Below are 18,632 nucleotides of genomic sequence, written 5' to 3' on the forward strand. Positions count from 1 at the left end.
TCAGAACACAACTGACTTAATACCTGTATATTTTAAGTGAAGGAGTGAAATGGATTTTAATTAACTCTGACCCCAAGTAACTTCATTAAGGTTTTCAGCAGTCACAGAACTGCTGTAGTTTGAATGGTTAAAATAAATAAATCTATCTCTGTGTGTGTGTGTGTGTGTGTATATATATGTAAATATTATGTTATTGTATTATGATATATTTAATATATGTGCTATACACACATATAAAAATAATGCATAATGAGAAGTTAGGTGGCACAGTAGATAGAGCACTGGATTTGGAATCAGGAAGATTCATCTCCCCTAGTTCAAGTCTGCCCTCAGACATTTACTAGCTGTGTGACTCTGGGCAAATCATTTAACTGTTTGCCTCAATTTCCTCATCTGTAAAATGAGCTGAAATAGTAAAACCACTCCAAGAAAACCCAAAACGCGGTCATGAAGACTCAGACAAGACTGAAAAATAACTGAACAATACATATAACACATACAACAAAAATTCCTTATCCCTCATGTCCTGTTTGAATAGGTATTTCTTTACTGTAGTTAATTGGTGGTGCTATACACCATCTGTATTTTGCTTTTATTTTTCTGTACCATACATCACCTGTATCTTTTAAAAGCAGTATTTCCTGAGTTTGTTTTTTTCTGTACTCCCATGTATTTGTGCACCTTGTTAGTATGGCTAATCAGAAGAGTATTTCCTTTGATTTTGTTGTACTTTTTTGTTTCTTTTGTCTTTTTTTTTGGCAGGGCAATTGGGGTTAAGTGACTTGCCCAAGGTCACACAGCTAGTACGTGTCAAGTGTCTTAGGCCGCATTTGAACTCAGATCCTCCTGAATCCAGGGCCGGTGCTCTACTCACTGTGCCACCTACCTGCCCCCCCATTGTGCTTTTTTGTATAAAAAAAGCCCTATTAAAAAATTTTAGTTTATAGTTAGAGATATCTGTCTCTGTGTATCTTCTTTGTTTTGCAAGTAAAAAAAAATCTGTTGACCAGAAACAGAGTCTCAGGGTTTTTTTGTTTGTTTTTTCCAGGTATCACAGCAGGAGATTGCGCTGGATGAGCTCAAGCTCTCTTCTAGCTCTATACAATTCAATGAATCTTATATAGGGTATTCCAAAAAATCTCAATGCAGTTTAATCTGTTTGTTCTTAAAACTATACTAAGAGTTTTTGGAACACATTGTGTTTCTTTGTATCCCTCCTTGGGTCTAGCAAACATTCAAAGACCCTTTAGAATGAATATTCCATATATACATATATATATGTATATTAATTAAAGGACTAGTACTTTTCTCTCTAGTGTGAAAATAAATCATCACATCTACCCCATGTCTTCTGCTGGCATAGTGGAGGCCATTGCCCTCATGGAACAGGCTTAACACTACCATTCTTGGTCCTGCTGGAACCTTGGGGAACTTTGGGGCCTATTTCCAGCCACATTAAAAGGCTTCGTTTTAGTATGACCTGGAAAAACTTTTAGTGATCTCTTTCTCTCCTCCCTCTGAAGTAGTCAGGTAGGGGTGGGCTGCTGGGTCCGTTAAGAGATTAACTCTTGCATGGCCTTCTCTGCTATGATGCTCCTGTGCGGCAAGTATTCTTTTTTTTTTTTTTTGACTGTGGGAGATGGTACATGCTACTCCCCATATGGAACATGGACTCAACCAAGGGAGCTGGTAGCTTGGTCCCTTGGTTCCCTTTTCTGCTTCCTTCCAAGGTTCTCATGGGTGTTCTCCTCGTGTATAGTCAACCTCTTGAGTTTGCAAGGAAGATCAGGAAGTGCTGGGTCTAAAGAGAGGGGTGGTAGGATGTGGCAGTGGCTGAGCCTCAAGGTCAGAGGAGGGTTGACACCAAAGTGAGATGGCTGCCGTCATTATCCCCATTTTGTTTCTATATCAGTTTGGAATATGTTTTTCCAATCCCCATAGAATGCAAGGTCTCCTATTGGTTTAGTAGCTCCCTTTTTAAAGCTATATGACTTTAAGCTTTAATAGCTCACAATTGCACTAAGACTTTTGTGACATCCTGTATAGACACACACACACACACACACACACACACACACACACACACAGAGGGGTCTCCTCTACATCTGTCTAAGTCTTAAAGTCCTTGAGTTTCTGCTGTTTAGCTATTTAAAGCCCCCAGATACATGGCTCCTTTGTTTTCTCAGTCAAAGTGTTCCTCTTTTGACCTAATGAGAAGGGCATTGGAATTCTGAAAAATAAAAAAGGCATCAGGCAAATTGATGGGTTTTTTTTTAAAGAGTTAGTTTAAAAACATCATCTATATCTTGGTGTTGATTATATTCTAGGCCAACAGAATGGGGTGGGAGGGAAATAGCACTCCTTCCTGTCTTATAGATAAGGGAACTGAAGTATAGAGAGGTTAAGACTTTTTTGCTTATGGTGACCCTGTCAGAGGTAGGACTGGAGCATAGGTCTTCCTGACTAAAAGTCTAGGCCTCTATCTGCCGTGGGCTGCCTCTCCCTTTTCAAAGTCTTTGAATTTGCAAGTCTTACAGACCACTGTCAGTTGTAAGCTGAGACAGATGCCAATTATTTGAGTGTTACTAGGGACACCCAGCACAGGCTGAGCCAACACCCTAGTGGATAAAGTTCTCTAAGTGGCTGAACACTCAGGGCTTCAGAGAGACAGCTTTTGTGCCTGTAAACTTTGGTAAAAATTGATATGATGAGAAGCTCTGGGCAGCCCTGAACACAGAAAAGTTTTAAAATGGAGAGGAAGGGTAGGGGCAGGAAGCAACTAGAAAACTTGCCTGGGAACCCTTGACCCTTTTTCATTTTTCTCCTTAGCACTGAAGTCCTAATAAGTCTGATTCAGACTCCTGAAATGAACGTCATTCACACAGGAGCCAAAACAGACTCCCTGCAGCAGACAGTGAGAGGACCATAAGGCACAGACCAGCAAACCACAGTGCCTCCACTTCCCTGTTTTCCTGGATAATGAGCAAAACTGAAAGCTGGATAATTGGCATTCACAGACAAACCTTGCTCATTATAGGCACTGCCCCCAACTTTTGCCTCCATTGAACTTTCTAACAAAGCTGCAAACAAGTTGCCAGTTGGTATGAGATTCTCTCTCCCTGAATGTGAATGCAAACAGATAAATATTAGTATCTGAAGGATTAACTGGCCCTTTTCCAAGTTGTTTTCCCTGTATGTAATCAGACTGAAAATTCACTCAGAACCACAAATCTTATCCCTTTATTAAGGGGATCAACAAAGTGAGGAAATCCACACCTGGCTGACCTTGGCTTTGCCGTGGAACAAAGAAAAGTAGTCAGAACCCAGATCTTGTGTTCCTTCTTCTTAGGTCCCTCTGGAAGTTAAATGCCAGACCTAGCCACCTAGTCTGTGTGTCTATCAAGGGAGCAGAGCTGATCCAAGGAAGCCATTTCTGTTACAAGCCAGAAGGGGTCAAACACAGCAAAACCCTGAAGGGGTCTTTTCTAAAACTGATCTCCCCATAGACATATGCATAAAAGAATGGGAGAAGAGCAACCTTTCAGCTTAAGGAGTCCCAGAGGGAGGAAAGTCCCAGGTTCTTTTGTCCGGGAGCCATGAAGAAGCCAATTGACAGTTGAGAAGAGTCTGTGTTTAAATGTTAAGTGCTCTTAGAGAGCAAGTAGTAGGAGGGGAGCTAAGAACATGATGAGCGGGAGCTGCTGGGAAATGGCGTGGCTTGCATAGAGGTGGGCTACTGCCACATTGGGGTTGCCTTGGGAGGGGTCAAACCACATCTGAATGCAGCGCCCACTACCCCGCCGCTCCTTGGTGGCCTTGTAAGAGCTGCTCCAGATCTTCTCACAGAGGTCAGCTGGAGATGGAAAATAGTGAGGGAAAGGGCGGCAGAGGGCCAGGGCAGGACAGTGGTTCTTACCTGAGGTGGGGAGGAAAGCACAGTACTGGTCAAGAGCTGAATCTATCATGGGTGTCCCATCAAGTAAAAGGGAGTGAATGGCCATTCCTCCTGCTAGGGATGGTTGTTCAGAGCACTGCCAGGCCAGCTAGCTGTGGTAGCCATAGGCCCAGCCCATCTAGGTAGGGCACAAGCCTCGTCCCAGGCAGCAGCATGCTCTCTACCCCAGCCCTCTCTTGCCCTGCCTGTCCACTTACCTGATCTCCAGGTCCAGCCTTTGTGCCAGTCAGACTTGCAGGTAAAAGAGGTGTGGCAGTCTTCCCACCACTCTTCACAATCTTCTTGGCACAGAGGCACGTTTAGGACACGCTCCTTCCGCCAACTTGAGCTCACCTGGGATGATGGGAAGAGGAAAGAAAGAACTGGCTCAATTCTGTCTTCAGAGCTCACTGCTGACCTAAGCCCCCTCTCACACCCAACTGGATTCTCTGTGGTAGAGTCAGAAACAGGCCGGTTCTACATGCGTGAGGAGATCTTCCTGCCCCTTCTCTTCCAGAGGAAAGAGGCCGTGGCTCTTCCTAGAGGAACCCTGGGGATACTAGAACAAAGGCCTCACCATGCCTCAGCTGCTTTTCCCCTCTGCTTCTGTGGCATTGCTGATTTCTTTTCAGAACCAACATTTTGAAGAAGGTGGAGGTGGGGGTGGGGTCTGTCTTCCTTCTCTCCCCCTCCCTCCTTCAGCTTCCATTTTATATGTTGTCTTCCTCCATTAGAATGTAAGATACTTAAGGGCAGAGACTGTCTTTCTTTTTGTTCAGTAGCCCGAGCACTTAACAGTGCCTGGCGTAAACACTTAATAAATGCTCGGTGACTTGACAGGATAATTCCCTTCAAATGTTATTGTTGAATGTATGACCTTGGCCAAATCACCTCCCTTCTCTGAGTTTTAATTTCTTCATCTATGAAATAAGGGAGTTGGACTAGACGATTAGGGACTTTTCCATCTCTAATTTGGTGATTTTGTGCTTTACTTTTCCTGCTAAGCACTAAGCACCTGGGGGCCAGAGCCTACGATTCCTCTTAGCATCTTCCAGGCCCCAGCACCAGGCTGCCTCCTCTCCTAGCTCCACCCACCTCCTGGATCCAGGGCCCCAGGTTTGGGGAGCACTCATAGAGGCAGGCATCTTGTATAAAGTGCTTCCTGCAGCTGGGGGTCATCACACCACAATGCCTGAAGTTGAAGTTGTACAGAGGAGATGCATCCATGTGAATTTCCCAGCTCGTGTTGGCAGTACAGCAGGCATTATCCTTCCAGGGGCTACACTGCAGGGCAGAAGACCCAGAAAGTTTTCTTTTTTTTCTTTCCTTATTTTGGGTGGGGGTGGGGTATGGACGAAAGATATTTGAAAGAGATAGGACATGGGAATTCTGGATGACTCCATCTCCTCTAGCTCAAATGAAGTACAAGGTGCCCTAACATCTCCATTTCCCCAACATAGGGCTGTTGCCACTTTCCATAGGACAGCCAAGGCACATATTGGGGGGGGTGGTGTAGAGTGAGGGGGAAATTACAATAAAGTTATGGGAGACCTGGGACTACTTAAGAGTTTCTTCTACTCTGAGTAACTATGTGCAGCCATGCTATTACTAGGGTCCTGAGGATAGCACCAAGAGAGAAATATCAGCACAATTACGCAGAATTCCAGCCTCAAAGTGGGTGTGTGAGTGGGGGGAAGGAGGGAGTGGAGCTGGGAAAGGAGGGAGATAAAAATGAGCCCTAGCCAAAGTCCAGGTGTCACACGGTGGCTCTGGGGCTGCATATAAAGTGGTAGAGAAAAGAATTCCAAGATAGAATCTCCTTTATGCTCCCTAGCCTCTACAGCAGCGACAAGGCCCCATCTGCTTACCTGGGCAGCTAGATGGCACAATTCATAGAGCACTAGGTTTGGAGTTAGAAAGACTCTTCTTCCTGAGTTCGAATCCCACCTCAGACAGTTACCAGTTGGGTGACTCTGGGCAAGTCACTTCACCCTGTTTGCCTCAGTTTCCTTATCTGTAAAATGAGCTGGAGAAGGAAATGACAAACCACTCCAGTATCTTTGCCAAGAAAACCCCAAATGGGGTCAGGAAGAGTCAGACAGGACTGAAACAACTGAACAACAAGAGAACATTACTGGAGTTCTGGGTTACATTGATGTAGGACGTTGGTGACCTTAGTCTGGCATTAGTCACATATGCCCAAGTTGCACCTAACAGTGCTCAGGCAAACTTGCTAGAGATGAATAAATATTCACATAGGTTCATACTAGATCAGTAAGTAGTCTTATTTTCCAAAAGGAAACTTAACACTAGCAGTGAGAGTGTGGTCATAGGTTCGTAGAAGGTAACTTAGAGACTAAGTCCCTCATTTTGTGGGCAGGTAAAAGTGAGGCACGGCTTTGTGAATTTGCCCAGGCCCATACAGCTAGTAAGTGTCTGGGGGCAGGATTTGAATTCAACTCTTCCTGACTCCAAGTTTAGTGTTTTGTCCACCATGCCATTTAGCTACCTCAGAGTTAGGAGTCCTGGCTCTCAGTTCAGTTCTGCTTACAAACTTTGTCTTTGGATAAGGTATTTCTCAATTTTTGGATTTCAGGTTCCTCATCTGTAACTTCAAGATCCCTTTGAAGTCTTTAATCTATGATTTTATGAATCCATCCTAGGTGCATAGCCAAGATTCCGTACCTGTTCATGGAGCTCATTTTCAGGACCTGGTTTCTTCTTGTGGTGTTTGGCATCCATGCAAATGTTGAGCAGCTCCCTTTCAGCCTGGATCACAGATGCAGCCAGCAGCCCTAGCCACCACCATTCCATGGCTTTGAAAAAGTAGACAACCTGTTTTTGTAAAGGGAGACCTATGGAAGGGCCATTCAGGTTTGGCAAGACATCTGGGAGGGGGAAAGGAAGGGGAGGACCTTGGTTCTTGCATATAACCACAAAATATACGATGGTATTATAAGTGCCTTGCATAATGGTTGTACTGGCCTGATGGGGAATGTCAATCTAGGGCCCCAACCTTCTAAATTGACTGTGCCACTTAACTGCCCAGGTAAGCAGATGGGACCTGTTTTGGAATCCTCTTCTCTACCACTTCATATATGCCCCCCAGAGCCACCGTGTGATAGCTGGACTTTGGCTAGAGCTCATTTTTATCTCCCTCCTTTCCCTGCTCCACTCCCTCCCCTCCCCCCCAACATACCCACTTTTAGGCTGAAATTCTGGGTAATTGTGCTGATGTTTCTCCCTTGTGCTCTCCTCAGGACCCTAGTAATAGCATGGCTGCACATAGTTACTCAGAGTAGAAGAAACTCTTAAGTAGTCCCAGGTCTACCTTAACTTTAATGTATTTTTCCCCCACTCCATATTTAGACTCCCAGGACATACTTGGAATTGTATAAATGTGTGTTTGTGTGGGAGATGGAAATCTGTCACTCTCACCAGCCTTTCCTCTCACTATCAAGGATGAGGCAGGTAAAAAAAAGGTACACACATTTTCTAGTGACTTAGGAAAGCATTCCTGGTCACTCACCTGAACATGGGCATGTAATTAAGATGGGAAGGCTGCCTCAATCTGAAAGCCCAATTCTATTATGATGGGAATGCAGAGGGTATTCGTTCATTGTGCATTAATCATATGTACTTGCTACCATCCAGCACTATGGGGTTGGGTGGGTGGGGACATACAAAGAAACAGAAGACTTTGGATCTTTCCCAGAAATAGCTTTCTCCTTTCTCCTCTACTTCCTCACTATGTCTTCATCACCCCAGACAACAAAGACTATTTCATAAGACAATAGGAATAATCTCATTATCCATCCTGGCTACCTATTCTTCACCTAGCCTCCTTTTCATTTTTGTCCTTTAGGAGTCAGTGGCTCCCTCCTTCAAGGTGCTCCTCATGGATCTATCATGATGAAGTCCCAAATCTGTTTAAAGACCAGATTCTGGATAGTTTCTCATTGGATAGCCCAGATCCTCTCTACTGATTGTCCCTAAGGCTAAGAACCAACAGGATAGGGATCTGCAGGATGAAGGAAACTCCCTCTAACAAGGCAGGTTGATACCTTCTCTGAGATCTATAATTTTGAGAGTTTCTCAGAGCAATGAGAGAGGTTAAGAGATTTGACCAGTGATTCAGAGCCAGTATGTGAGAGGTAGGATCTGATTCCAAGTCTTCTTGGCTCTAAGCATCTCTATCCACGACTATACCTAGCTGCCTCTCCAAACAGAAAGGGTAAAACATCCACAGAGCCTCCCACACTGGTGATTCAAGAAATCCAAGCAGAAACCCCAGAGTAAGGAAAGAAGCATACCTTAAAAGAAAAGAATCAAGATGCTCCTCCCTCAGAAAGGGCTGCCTGCACTGACTTGAGAAGGCAGCGGTTGTCTGACACCCCCACCAGTGAGAGCAGCTGGGACTTTGTGATCAATGGCCCTATCTTTCATCTAATCTGATTTCCAATTGGATACAGGTGTAGGGAGGAGAAGACCAAACCCAGCTCCAGGGGAAGGTAATTCAAATAACAACCACTTCAGAGAACAAAAGAAAAGGAGGAAAGGCTAGGCTAATTTTTCCCATGTTACCTTAGGGTGGACACTAAGTGGGCTCTATTTCCCTCTGGTGTGAGTCAAAGGAAGAGCAGAAGTCAAGATGCTGAGGGTATGATAGCTATTGCTAATCAATCTCCTATTCTCTGGCTTTGCTCACTTCTTTCCTCAATCGGGTACACTTAGGCAATAGTTAGGGTCACCTTTCCCCCCAACTAGCTGTCCTTGGATCAAGCCAATCATTTAAATAACAAACCAATTTTGTTAACCTAAGAAGCAAGGATTCCTGGCAAAATAAAACATTGTTCACTAGGGGCTCTATCCCATCTCTCCTTCCAGTTTAGCTCCTTTCTGAGTATCTTTTGCTGTATGGGTCCAACCCTCTACTCATTGGTGTACTTTGGGGTTCTCTTCTGGATCCTCTTCTTTTCTGCCTCTATACTTTCTTCTAATGATTTCATCAGCTCCCATGGGCCAACTATCATCTCTAAGCAGATGACTCCATGATCTAGGATCCAGCTTGTCTCTCTCTTGAACCTTAGTCCCAAATCACCTGCTGCTTATTAGCTCTCTCCAGCAAGATATTCCATAGACATCTCAAACCTAGTGTGCCCAAAGCAGAGCTCATTCGTTACCTTTCCCTCCAAGTTATTTCCACTTCTTACCTTCCCTCTATTTATGGTAAAGGGACCACCATCCTTCCAGTTAGCTCTGTTTATCTGTCTCCATGTCCATGTCCACGTTCCTGTCCATGTCCATGTCTGTCTCCATCTCCATCTCTTTCTCCATCTCCTCCTCCTCCTTCTCCCTCTCCTCCTCCTCCTCCTCCTCCATCTCCTCCTCCTCTTCCTCCCCCTCCCTCTTCATGACCACATTTGGGGTTTTAGTGACAAAGACTCTGGAGTGGTTTGCCATTTCCTTCTCCAGTTCATTTTACAGATAAGGAAATTGAGGCAAATAAGGTTAAGTGACATGCCCAGTGACATAGCTAGTAAGTGACTTCACATCCTATCAGATGCCAAATCTTACTAATTCTATTCCCACAATGCAGGATGACCCCAAAATCTTAGTGCATTTTTAAGCTGTTTCTCTCACAACTGTTCATTTCTCTCCACTCACACAGCAACCACTGTAGTTCAGAACCTCATCACCTCTTGTTTGGAGTATTGCAACAGCTTCCTAACTGATCTCCCAGACTTCAGTGTCTCCTGTCACCAATTTTCTACATAGCTGCCAAAGTGATATTCTTATGGTACACATCTAACTATATCACTCCCCTGCTCAAGAAGGTCCAGTGGTTCCCTATTGCCTCTAAGATAAAATAATAATTTCTCAGTTTAATTTTTTAAAGCTTGTGCTTGGAACCTTGGAAAGCCATCCTAAGCCCAGGAATGAAGATGATGCAGATGTCTGACCCAGCACAAACACAGGGCTTACCAAAGAATAGGTTTGCTTAGTATACGAGGACATAGCTAAATACAGAGCAAGGATACATGTTGACAGTCTGGTTCTAGTTCTGGGTCAGACCTTCTCATATTTCCCTTTTTCTTCATGGAAGAGATGGTTAGGTCATGCTAAATGTGGCCTGCATGGAGTGAAGAATCTGCCAGGTTTGAGAAGACCCTTCTCCTGTTCTGGATGGTTTTGTATGACTGGGGGCAGGGATACTTCCAGATATCCCATCATCAGCACAAATTATTATTTCTCTCCATTGTGCATTGTGCATGAAGATGGTTGGTTGGTTGTTGTCCATTATACTTGAAGAGGACCAAAATGACATCACTATGCTAGAGTCAAGTTTCTATGTGTCTGATGATCAGACCAATACAGGCTTGGAATGCTCTACCACAGGCTGGGCACAAACAGTCCCTGTAAACATTTGGGGTGGATACCCCAAACTTGCACATCCTGACTTTCCTTTGAGCTGTCTCAATTCTTCTTTGCTTGTAGAGCACAGTACCTTCTCTGATGTGGGCACGCCATGCTGAACGGTTCTGTGCCAGTGTCTCTCATGCCACACAATCAATTCCAAAGTTCTTAAGAGACACCCTGAGAGTGTCCTTGTATCACTTCTTCTGACCACCATATATGTATAATCTCTCTCTCTCTCTCTCTCTCTCTCTCTCTCTCTCTCCCCCCGCCCTCTTCACACATACACACATATGAATGTGTATGTATATGCATGCATATAGTATATAAAGTTGTATGTATATGTTAAATATAAAATATAACATAACATACATGGTATATTACATGTACATGATATAAAATATAATATACATTTGTAAAATATATACTATAATATATATATATACAATTTAAGTAGGAGTGAATGGGGCTGGCTCTAAATGAAGTAGTGAATTTTCAGGAAAGTGTGACTTTGAGGATCCAGTCCCTACTCCTACTATCATGTAGCTCTGGGGTGCTGATTGTTAGGAAAAATAGATACACCCCTACCTAGATATTGTTTGGACGTATTATGCATTGTTGTATGATGTAGATACTGTTTGTATTGGGTTTGTCCTTTGTTCTTGAAGAAGACCATGACATCAGGGAAATGATGACATGACTTGCAGTTGACTTTGATTTGAGGGAGGGAGGGCTGAGCAAGGTCACCAGCCTCACTTTCTCCCCCAGAGCCATCTGGGTCTAGTGGCCTGATATTCACCAGGAGGACAGGAGATGGCCCAGGATGCATTGGGAGACCCTGGCCCTTTCAGGCTAAGGCTTGTTCAGGTGCTCACTTTGAGTGAGGTAAGGCCCATTCAGTGAATATAGGCCTCTTTAAGAAGTTAATCAAGGGATGGCCCCTTTAATCAAAACTCAAAAAAAAAAAATCAAACTGGGAGGGGAAGACCCCTCAGGGTTCCTGGCCAAAAGAAAAAATTACTATTTGGTATTTACATATACACATATTTGTGTATATAACACATAACACATATATAACATGCATGTATGTGTGTATATGTATACATACATACATATATGTATGTGTGTGTTTATGTATATATATCATATATAATGTGTGTGTATATATATATATATAAAACAAATTAGAGGTAATCTCAGAGGGAAAGTACTAGTATTAAGAGGATTGTGAAAAGCTTTTTGTAAAAGGCAGAACTTTGAGAACTGGAGAAAGCCAGGAGGCAGATATGAGAAAGGAGAGACTTCCAGGCATGGGGGATGGCTGATGAAAACGTATGGAGGCAGGAGATGAGTATTGTGTGAGGAATGGCAGGGAACAGTGTGACTGTATTGTATAGCATGTAGAAGGCAGTAAAGTGTAAGAAGACTGGAAAGGTAGGGAAGGGTCAGGTTACAAATGGTTAGAAAAGCCAAAAAACAATGACCTGCTTGCTGCTCCTGCCTCCGTGACTTTGCCAGCCTCATGCCTGGAATGCACTGCCTCCTCACCTCTGCCTCACAGAATCCCTAGCTTCTTTTAAAGCTCAGCGCAAGTGCCATTCAAAAGGAAGCTTGCTCCAACCTTTCAGCTGCTGGTGCCTTCCCTCTGGAAATTAATTTGTACTTTTTTTATATGTGATTTTATATGTACACCTTTTTTTCTCCCTAATAGAATATAGAGTCATGGAGGTAGGAGATAGCATGAGGGGGGTCGGCCAATTTGACTGGAATGTAAAACAAATAAAAAACAATGATAAGTCTTGACAGTATTTACAATTATTTTGTTTTTTATCTTTGTTTTCCCAATACCTAGCATGGTGTCTTGTTGTTCAGTCATTTTTCAGTTCTGTCTGACTCTTCATGACCCCATTTGGGGTTATCTTGGCAAAGATACTGGAGTGATTTGTCATTTCCTTCTCCAACTCATTTTACAGATGAGGAAACTAAGACAAACAGACTTAAATGACATGTCCAGGGTCACACAGCTAGTAATTATCTGAGGCTCAATTTGTCAGGTCTTCCTGACTCTAGGCTCAGAACTCTATCTGCTTCACCACCTAGCTGCATGGTGTCTTGCTCCTAGTGGATGTCTGTTAAATAGGAGTGAATGAGGTTGGCTCAAAAGGAAATTATAAATTTCCAGGAAAATATGACTTTGAGGGCCCTTCATTTTCAGTTCCCACTCCTACTTTAGAGCTCTGGGATTCCTATTTTCAGGAGAAAATGAAGCTAGTGAATCACTAATACCTTAGTGTGATTTAGTTGAATACTTTCTCCCTTCCAGAAATATTTGCATTTTTAAATAGGCTCTCAGAGAAACCCATCTTGCATTTTTTCCATCTTTTGATCAATAGTGTGATGGTAAAGATGCAGTCTATCGTGGCGTATTGTTTGTGAAAGTTCACCTGGTCCCCCCAATATCCTCGTCAAGGATGCCTTAATACATGGATGGATTATTCTCATAAATCTTTATATAAATGGGAAAGAAGGCATTTAAATTTTTGGTTTTATATATATATATATACACATATGCATATGTATATATATTTCTCTCAGTTATCTTTTTTGATAATTATAAGTCCAAGATTTTTCCATGCCTTCTTTAAATACTGTGAGGATTAATCCTTCATAGCCCTCAAAACTTTGTCATCTTCAATGCAGATCTCCTCTGAATAGATTTAATCTAGCTCAACTAATCTTGGCTTTCTTCCATGACATTTCTATTTCTTCTTTAAGCACACTTGCGGCTATGATGTCCAAATACGGTAGTTCTGCTGTCCTTGATGGTGAACATTTTGTTACAAAAATCTTTTTAGACCTTTTCTACCTTTCATCGACTTGTAGTTCCAGTTTCATCTTTAAATGTTCTTCAGGTTAACTTTACTTAGCTGATTCTTCCACAAATCTTTCTTCAAGCTTATTTTCCCTCTGCTGCTTCTCTCCCTTTTATGAGAAAATACAGCCCACAAGCTTCCATGATCATTCTCTGTAAGATTTTGCAAATTAGTTTATGCTGTAACTTGATGTTGCCCTTGGATTCTATATATCTTTGCTTGACAAGTAAATAACATGTTGATTGACTATGGTGGTTTTTAGGTTATTTTAGCTTAGGGCAAATGAAAATTAAAATTCTGATTAAATTTCTGTATTAAATTGTTATAATGAATTGACTCTACTTTCTTCCATCTACTGCCCATTTTTAGTATCGATAGCCTATTTTAATAGGTCAGGTTGTATTTATTTTAGTTATTCATGATGCCTTTTTAATTTTTATTCTTTCTTCTAACCTTCCACTAATTTTTATCTTCATTCTCACAGAGAACAGATAAATGATTCTGGAATGACTCCTTCATCAGTAAGAAGTCATTTCCAATATATGAACATGATCAATTTCATGTTTTTGAGATATCATTTGATGGTTACTGTGCAATGTGCCTTTTGATTACTTTCTCAAAGAGAGTAGTCATAACACATAGGCGTGAGGCTCTTACGTAGTATATGGAACTTTGACCCCTCACATTCCTTACTTCTAAGCCATATTTTCAAGCTTATTTTAAACCATCTTGCCAATTCCTATTTTCATTGAAGTTGCCAAGCATCAAAGTATATACTGATTAATTGGGACAGTCTCTTTGCATTCCTTCTAGGACCTTTCTGTCTTTCCATCGTCAGCAACAGATGTTGGTGCATAAGCTGTAATTATTTTCATGATGACCCTTTTTTCTCTGAGTGCTTATCAAGAGTACTGTAGTAGAGATAATCCAAACATCTCATAGAATGATATTTCTTGTTTTTGGGTGCATGATAAAAGCAACTTTGCCAACTTTTAAACTGCCTCTCCAAGGAGAATTTTTGGACCATTCTTTTATTTAGTTGCAGTTTTCTTCTTTCTTTTGTTCTTGTTTATAGTAAGAATGACAAAATTGATTCAATCCAGCCCTTTTAATAGTTGTATGCCCATTTGTAGCAAGTATGTCTCTTAGGGTATTCACAGCTAAATTGACGTTTGCAGTTGGTCTACAAACTGTGTTACTCTTACTACTTTTTGTCTTCCCTTTCCACTACTCTTAGACCTTATATATTACAGTCAATAGGGGTGCAACACAGGACAATGGGTCATTTTGAATTTTTATTTCTTTCCCAGATTACCATAAGTAATGTCAAGTCTGGTAGGTGATGAACCTTTTCACATTTAGCTAGTGGGGAGCTTGGAAAGCAGGCATGGTCTATTTCAGGGATTGCATTTAAAGACTTTCAGCATGGTAGAATCTCTCGCAGCTTGTGTTCCATTTTCAGAGCCTGGAGAACCAAATTGTATTGAAGACTTAGGATAGAATTTTGTAGTAGACTACTATAATGACATAGATGGGAAAATATACACAAAATAAAGAGAATAATAAGCTAAAACTAGGGTGTGTCCATCAATGCTTTGTCCCAAGGTATTGAAATTTAAAGGGTGACAGTACTCATATTCCATCAACAGGAAGAAAAACCCGAATTTAGCACCTAACTAATAAGGATAATTAGTTAAAATAGGAAGGTACCAATTGATGCTACTTCTCTCCCTTCCCTGTCCCATGAGCTCCTCCCTGGCTAGATCTCATGCTTCTTTCTGCCTTAGCACTTGACTCCCCAGCTATGTTTTTCCTAAGATCTCATCCCTTGGGGGGTGAACTTGTGCTCTGAATTTCAAGACATGACATGCTAGGATGGCTGGTTAGGGCTCTGATGGAGAAAGAATATGACTGAATATAGAAAACATAGGTCATAAGTTGTTAAGAACACAGCCATTCATTTTAAAGTTTTAAATACTGCAAATGTATATTTAATTTCTTTAAAGAGTACACGAGGAATTATTTTTTAGAAAAATAAAGAGCAATAATTCATATTTGGTTAGCACTTCAGGCAAGAGAAAAGGGTAATGACAGACCTCGGTGTATTTGGTCTGTGGTTTTTCTCATCTTGGATTTAGATGACCTGATCCAGCCTAAAATCCTGTCAGCCTCCTCCAGTCTGACTCCTCTGGGTCCATTTAATTCAGCCTTTCTATTTATCTTAAGTTTTCCAGTTTCTCCTGACTTTATTAGCTGAGCCCTTCTGTCCTGTCACCAGTGAAAGTCTGTCCTCCAGCCTTTTTTGGGGCATGCTTTGTGGCTAGATCTCTACTATCAAAAGGGAGCAGAAGTTATATTTAGGACTCAAGGAGAAAAACCCAAACATAACCCCTAAACCCTTCCTCAAGCACTTCCCCTTGAAAGAAGGTGTCTCAGATCCCCAAAAGTACAGAAAGTAGGAAAGCAACATGGTTTTCCTTTCCCCGCCTCAGCTCTAATATAGTACTAATATAGTACTCAGTGAAAGAAAGATACTGAAAAAAAAACGGAGTAGGCCCTTTAAAAAATCCACAAAGACAATGAAGATGATGGGAAACAAATTCATTTCCATGGCTGCTGCCTCATAGAGTCTCAGAGCTGTTTCTACAGTAGGAAGCTTGGTAAACAATGTACTAGGCCATGTTTATTCACACCCAAACTACTGAGAGCACAAAAGACCGAATAAATAAACTGAACATACTGTTCATCGTTTTGCTGAATAGTGTCTTGTCTTTTGTTTTATTTCTTTGTTCTGCTTTGCCTTGTGTATAAAGATATGCTATAGGTTGACTTGGGACATGTTCATCTGAAGCCTTGGTAGAAGAGACCTGAGGTGGACAGGAGTGGGAGGGACACAAAAAGGATTTGAGTCCTTACATTTCTGAATTTAGGACATTGGGAAGAAATCGTCCTCTCCTTTGATAGAGATGCATGGAATGACCTTGGGTTTTTTTCCAGTTCTGCTTGTTTTGACCCATCACATCCTGCCCCCACAATTGATCTTCTTTTATCAGAGTCAGACTTTAGTTATTTCAATTCCTTGGGAACAAGTCAGACTGTGACATCCTTTTGGAATGTTCCTTTTGAGTAAAGTATCTCCCTCACCCACTCACCCACTCGGCTTTCATTTCCCTACAAATGGACAAGTTATTCTTTTCCCTCAAAGCAGCTCAAGAACATTTTGGTTCATAAACTCAAAAGGATGATGGATTTACCATCCTGGAGGGGACCTCAGAGGTCATTTAGGTCAATCGCTTCATATAACAGATGAGGAAACTGCAGCCTGGTGAAGGGGAGTGATTCGACCAAGGTTGACCAAGTAGTCAGTGCCAGAGCTGAGATTTGAATTCTGCTCTTTCTATTCCACCATACTGTTCTTGTTCTCAGGTCTAATGAGGCCCATGGGGATTCAAAGGGAGGGTAATAATATTGACAACGATAATAATAGTTAACACTTATGTAGCACTTTTAAGGTTTACAGAATGCTTTAAGAATATAATTTCTTAACAACCTTAGGAGGTAGGTGCTATTATCATCTCCATTTATCAAATGAAGAAATGAGGTCAGACAGAGGTAAAGTGACTTGGCCTGGGTCACAAAGTTAGTAAATGTCCAAGGCAGGATTTGAAGTTAAGTCTAGTCTTACTTAAAGTCCAGTACTTTATCTACTGTGCAACCTAATTGCCTACCGTAGAGGGGTATAGAGTTGAAGGTCTCTAGAAAAGCAGCAAACACGATCAATGTGATGGGAAAATTGATCCCTGAATCAATTAGGGAATAGTTGAACAAGTTGTGGCATGTGATTGTGATGGAATATTATTGTGTTATAAGAAATGATGAACAAGATGGTTTCAGAAAAACCTGGGAAGACTTACATGAACTGATGCAAAGTGAAGTGAGCAGAACCAAGAGAACATTGTACACAGTAACAACAATATTATAAGGATGATCAACTGTGAATGACTTAGCTACTCTGATCAAGACAAAGATCCAAGACAATTCCAAAGGACCCATGATAAAAAAATTCTATCTACCTCCAGAGAGAGATCTAATGAACTCTGAAGGCAGATTGAAGCATACTTTTTTTGGTAAGCTTTCTTTATTTGTATTGTTTTATTTTGTTTGTGATTTCTTTTGCAACATGGCTAATATGGAAATATGGTTGGCATGACCTTTGATGTATAACCAAAATCAAAGTGCTTGCCTTCTCAAAGAGTGGGGAGGGGCAGAAGGGAGGAAGAGAATTTGGAACTCTAGTACCAATGAGGCTCTGAGACTTATTATGGTCTTTTGGCATTTATCTAGAGAAAGCAAATCAGTTGTTTTCCATCTCACTGAAGGCAGGACCAGAGGAAATGGAGTTTAAATCTCAGCAAGAGAAAGTACAGTTAGACCCAGGGAAGAAATTGCCTTCATTGTCTTACTGAGCCTCATCAAGCTGGCATCTGTTCCTCAGAGTGGCAGTTTGCAGCCCTTGAAGGAAATTCATTTTTACCTTGTTGTGATTGAAGAAGCATGACTTGCAAAGACATCTGCTCTCTGGATGAACAATACATTGCCAGAGCCAGTTACAGATAAAGCCATTTGAAGCCATTTGCAAAAAAAAAAATTATACGAAATTATACAAGATACAAAATACAAAATTATACAAAAAATGTATACTATGAAAAAATGTTTTTGTAAACCCAGAAAAACAAATATAAAAAGCAAATCATCTACTATGCAAGCTTTGCCGTTAATTTTAAACACACTTGAGCCCTTAGATATGCCCTGGTCTATCTAATTCCTATCAGCCTCTTCTTCCTTTTCTTATGTGCAGATGGAACAGCTGAGGAGACACAATGCTGCAAATTTCTGAAGGTTTTTTTTCCTAGTTTTGATTAAAATGTCAACTAGCACAAAGTCTAATATCAGCATGGTAGAAAGGAGAGAACACTATATTTGCACTCCATGATCTCTACCATCCCTTTCAAATTCAATTCTATGCTCCTATAATAGTTTTAACCATTTGAACTTCTCCAAGACACTAGACCATGGAGCCAAAGTTAATTTGCCAAGTACAGTCACCTCATTAAGAAATAGGTTACAATGGTATCTGTGATTCCCAGAAATGACAAATTGTAACAGGATTCACCTGTATTATAATTCCTTAATCTCCAGGGTTCTTCAGTCCTAGGGAGGGTCTTCTTTTGTATTTGGCACCATAACCCAGATCAGAAAGCAATAATTGGCTCCTTAGGGGGGAATGAATTATGATCTAATGGGTTATTTCTTCCCAATTAACGTTCCTAGTGATTGGCCACTCCAGAGGGCTGAGCACTGGGCAATGAGTATGGGAGTAAAGACAATAATAGGTTGGGGTTCAAATC

The 18,632-nt window shown here is 41.5% G+C and overlaps 1 protein-coding gene across 1 annotated transcript; it reads right to left on the bottom strand.

Moving 5' to 3' along the window:
* Window positions 1-3,650: 3,650 nt before the first annotated feature.
* On the bottom strand, window positions 3,651-6,672 carry IZUMO1R (IZUMO1 receptor, JUNO). The gene is made up of 4 exons (XM_036746056.1): window positions 6,620-6,672; window positions 5,030-5,213; window positions 4,153-4,288; window positions 3,651-3,916 (listed from the first exon to the last, which is right to left on the bottom strand). The coding sequence occupies exons 1-4, from the start codon at window positions 6,670-6,672 to the stop codon at window positions 3,651-3,653; spliced, it is 639 nt and encodes a 212-aa protein (XP_036601951.1).
* Window positions 6,673-18,632: the final 11,960 nt, after the last annotated feature.

This window comes from Trichosurus vulpecula, chromosome 2 (genome assembly GCF_011100635.1).
Source record: "Trichosurus vulpecula isolate mTriVul1 chromosome 2, mTriVul1.pri, whole genome shotgun sequence".
In the NCBI taxonomy this organism is placed as follows: Eukaryota; Metazoa; Chordata; class Mammalia; order Diprotodontia; family Phalangeridae; genus Trichosurus; species Trichosurus vulpecula.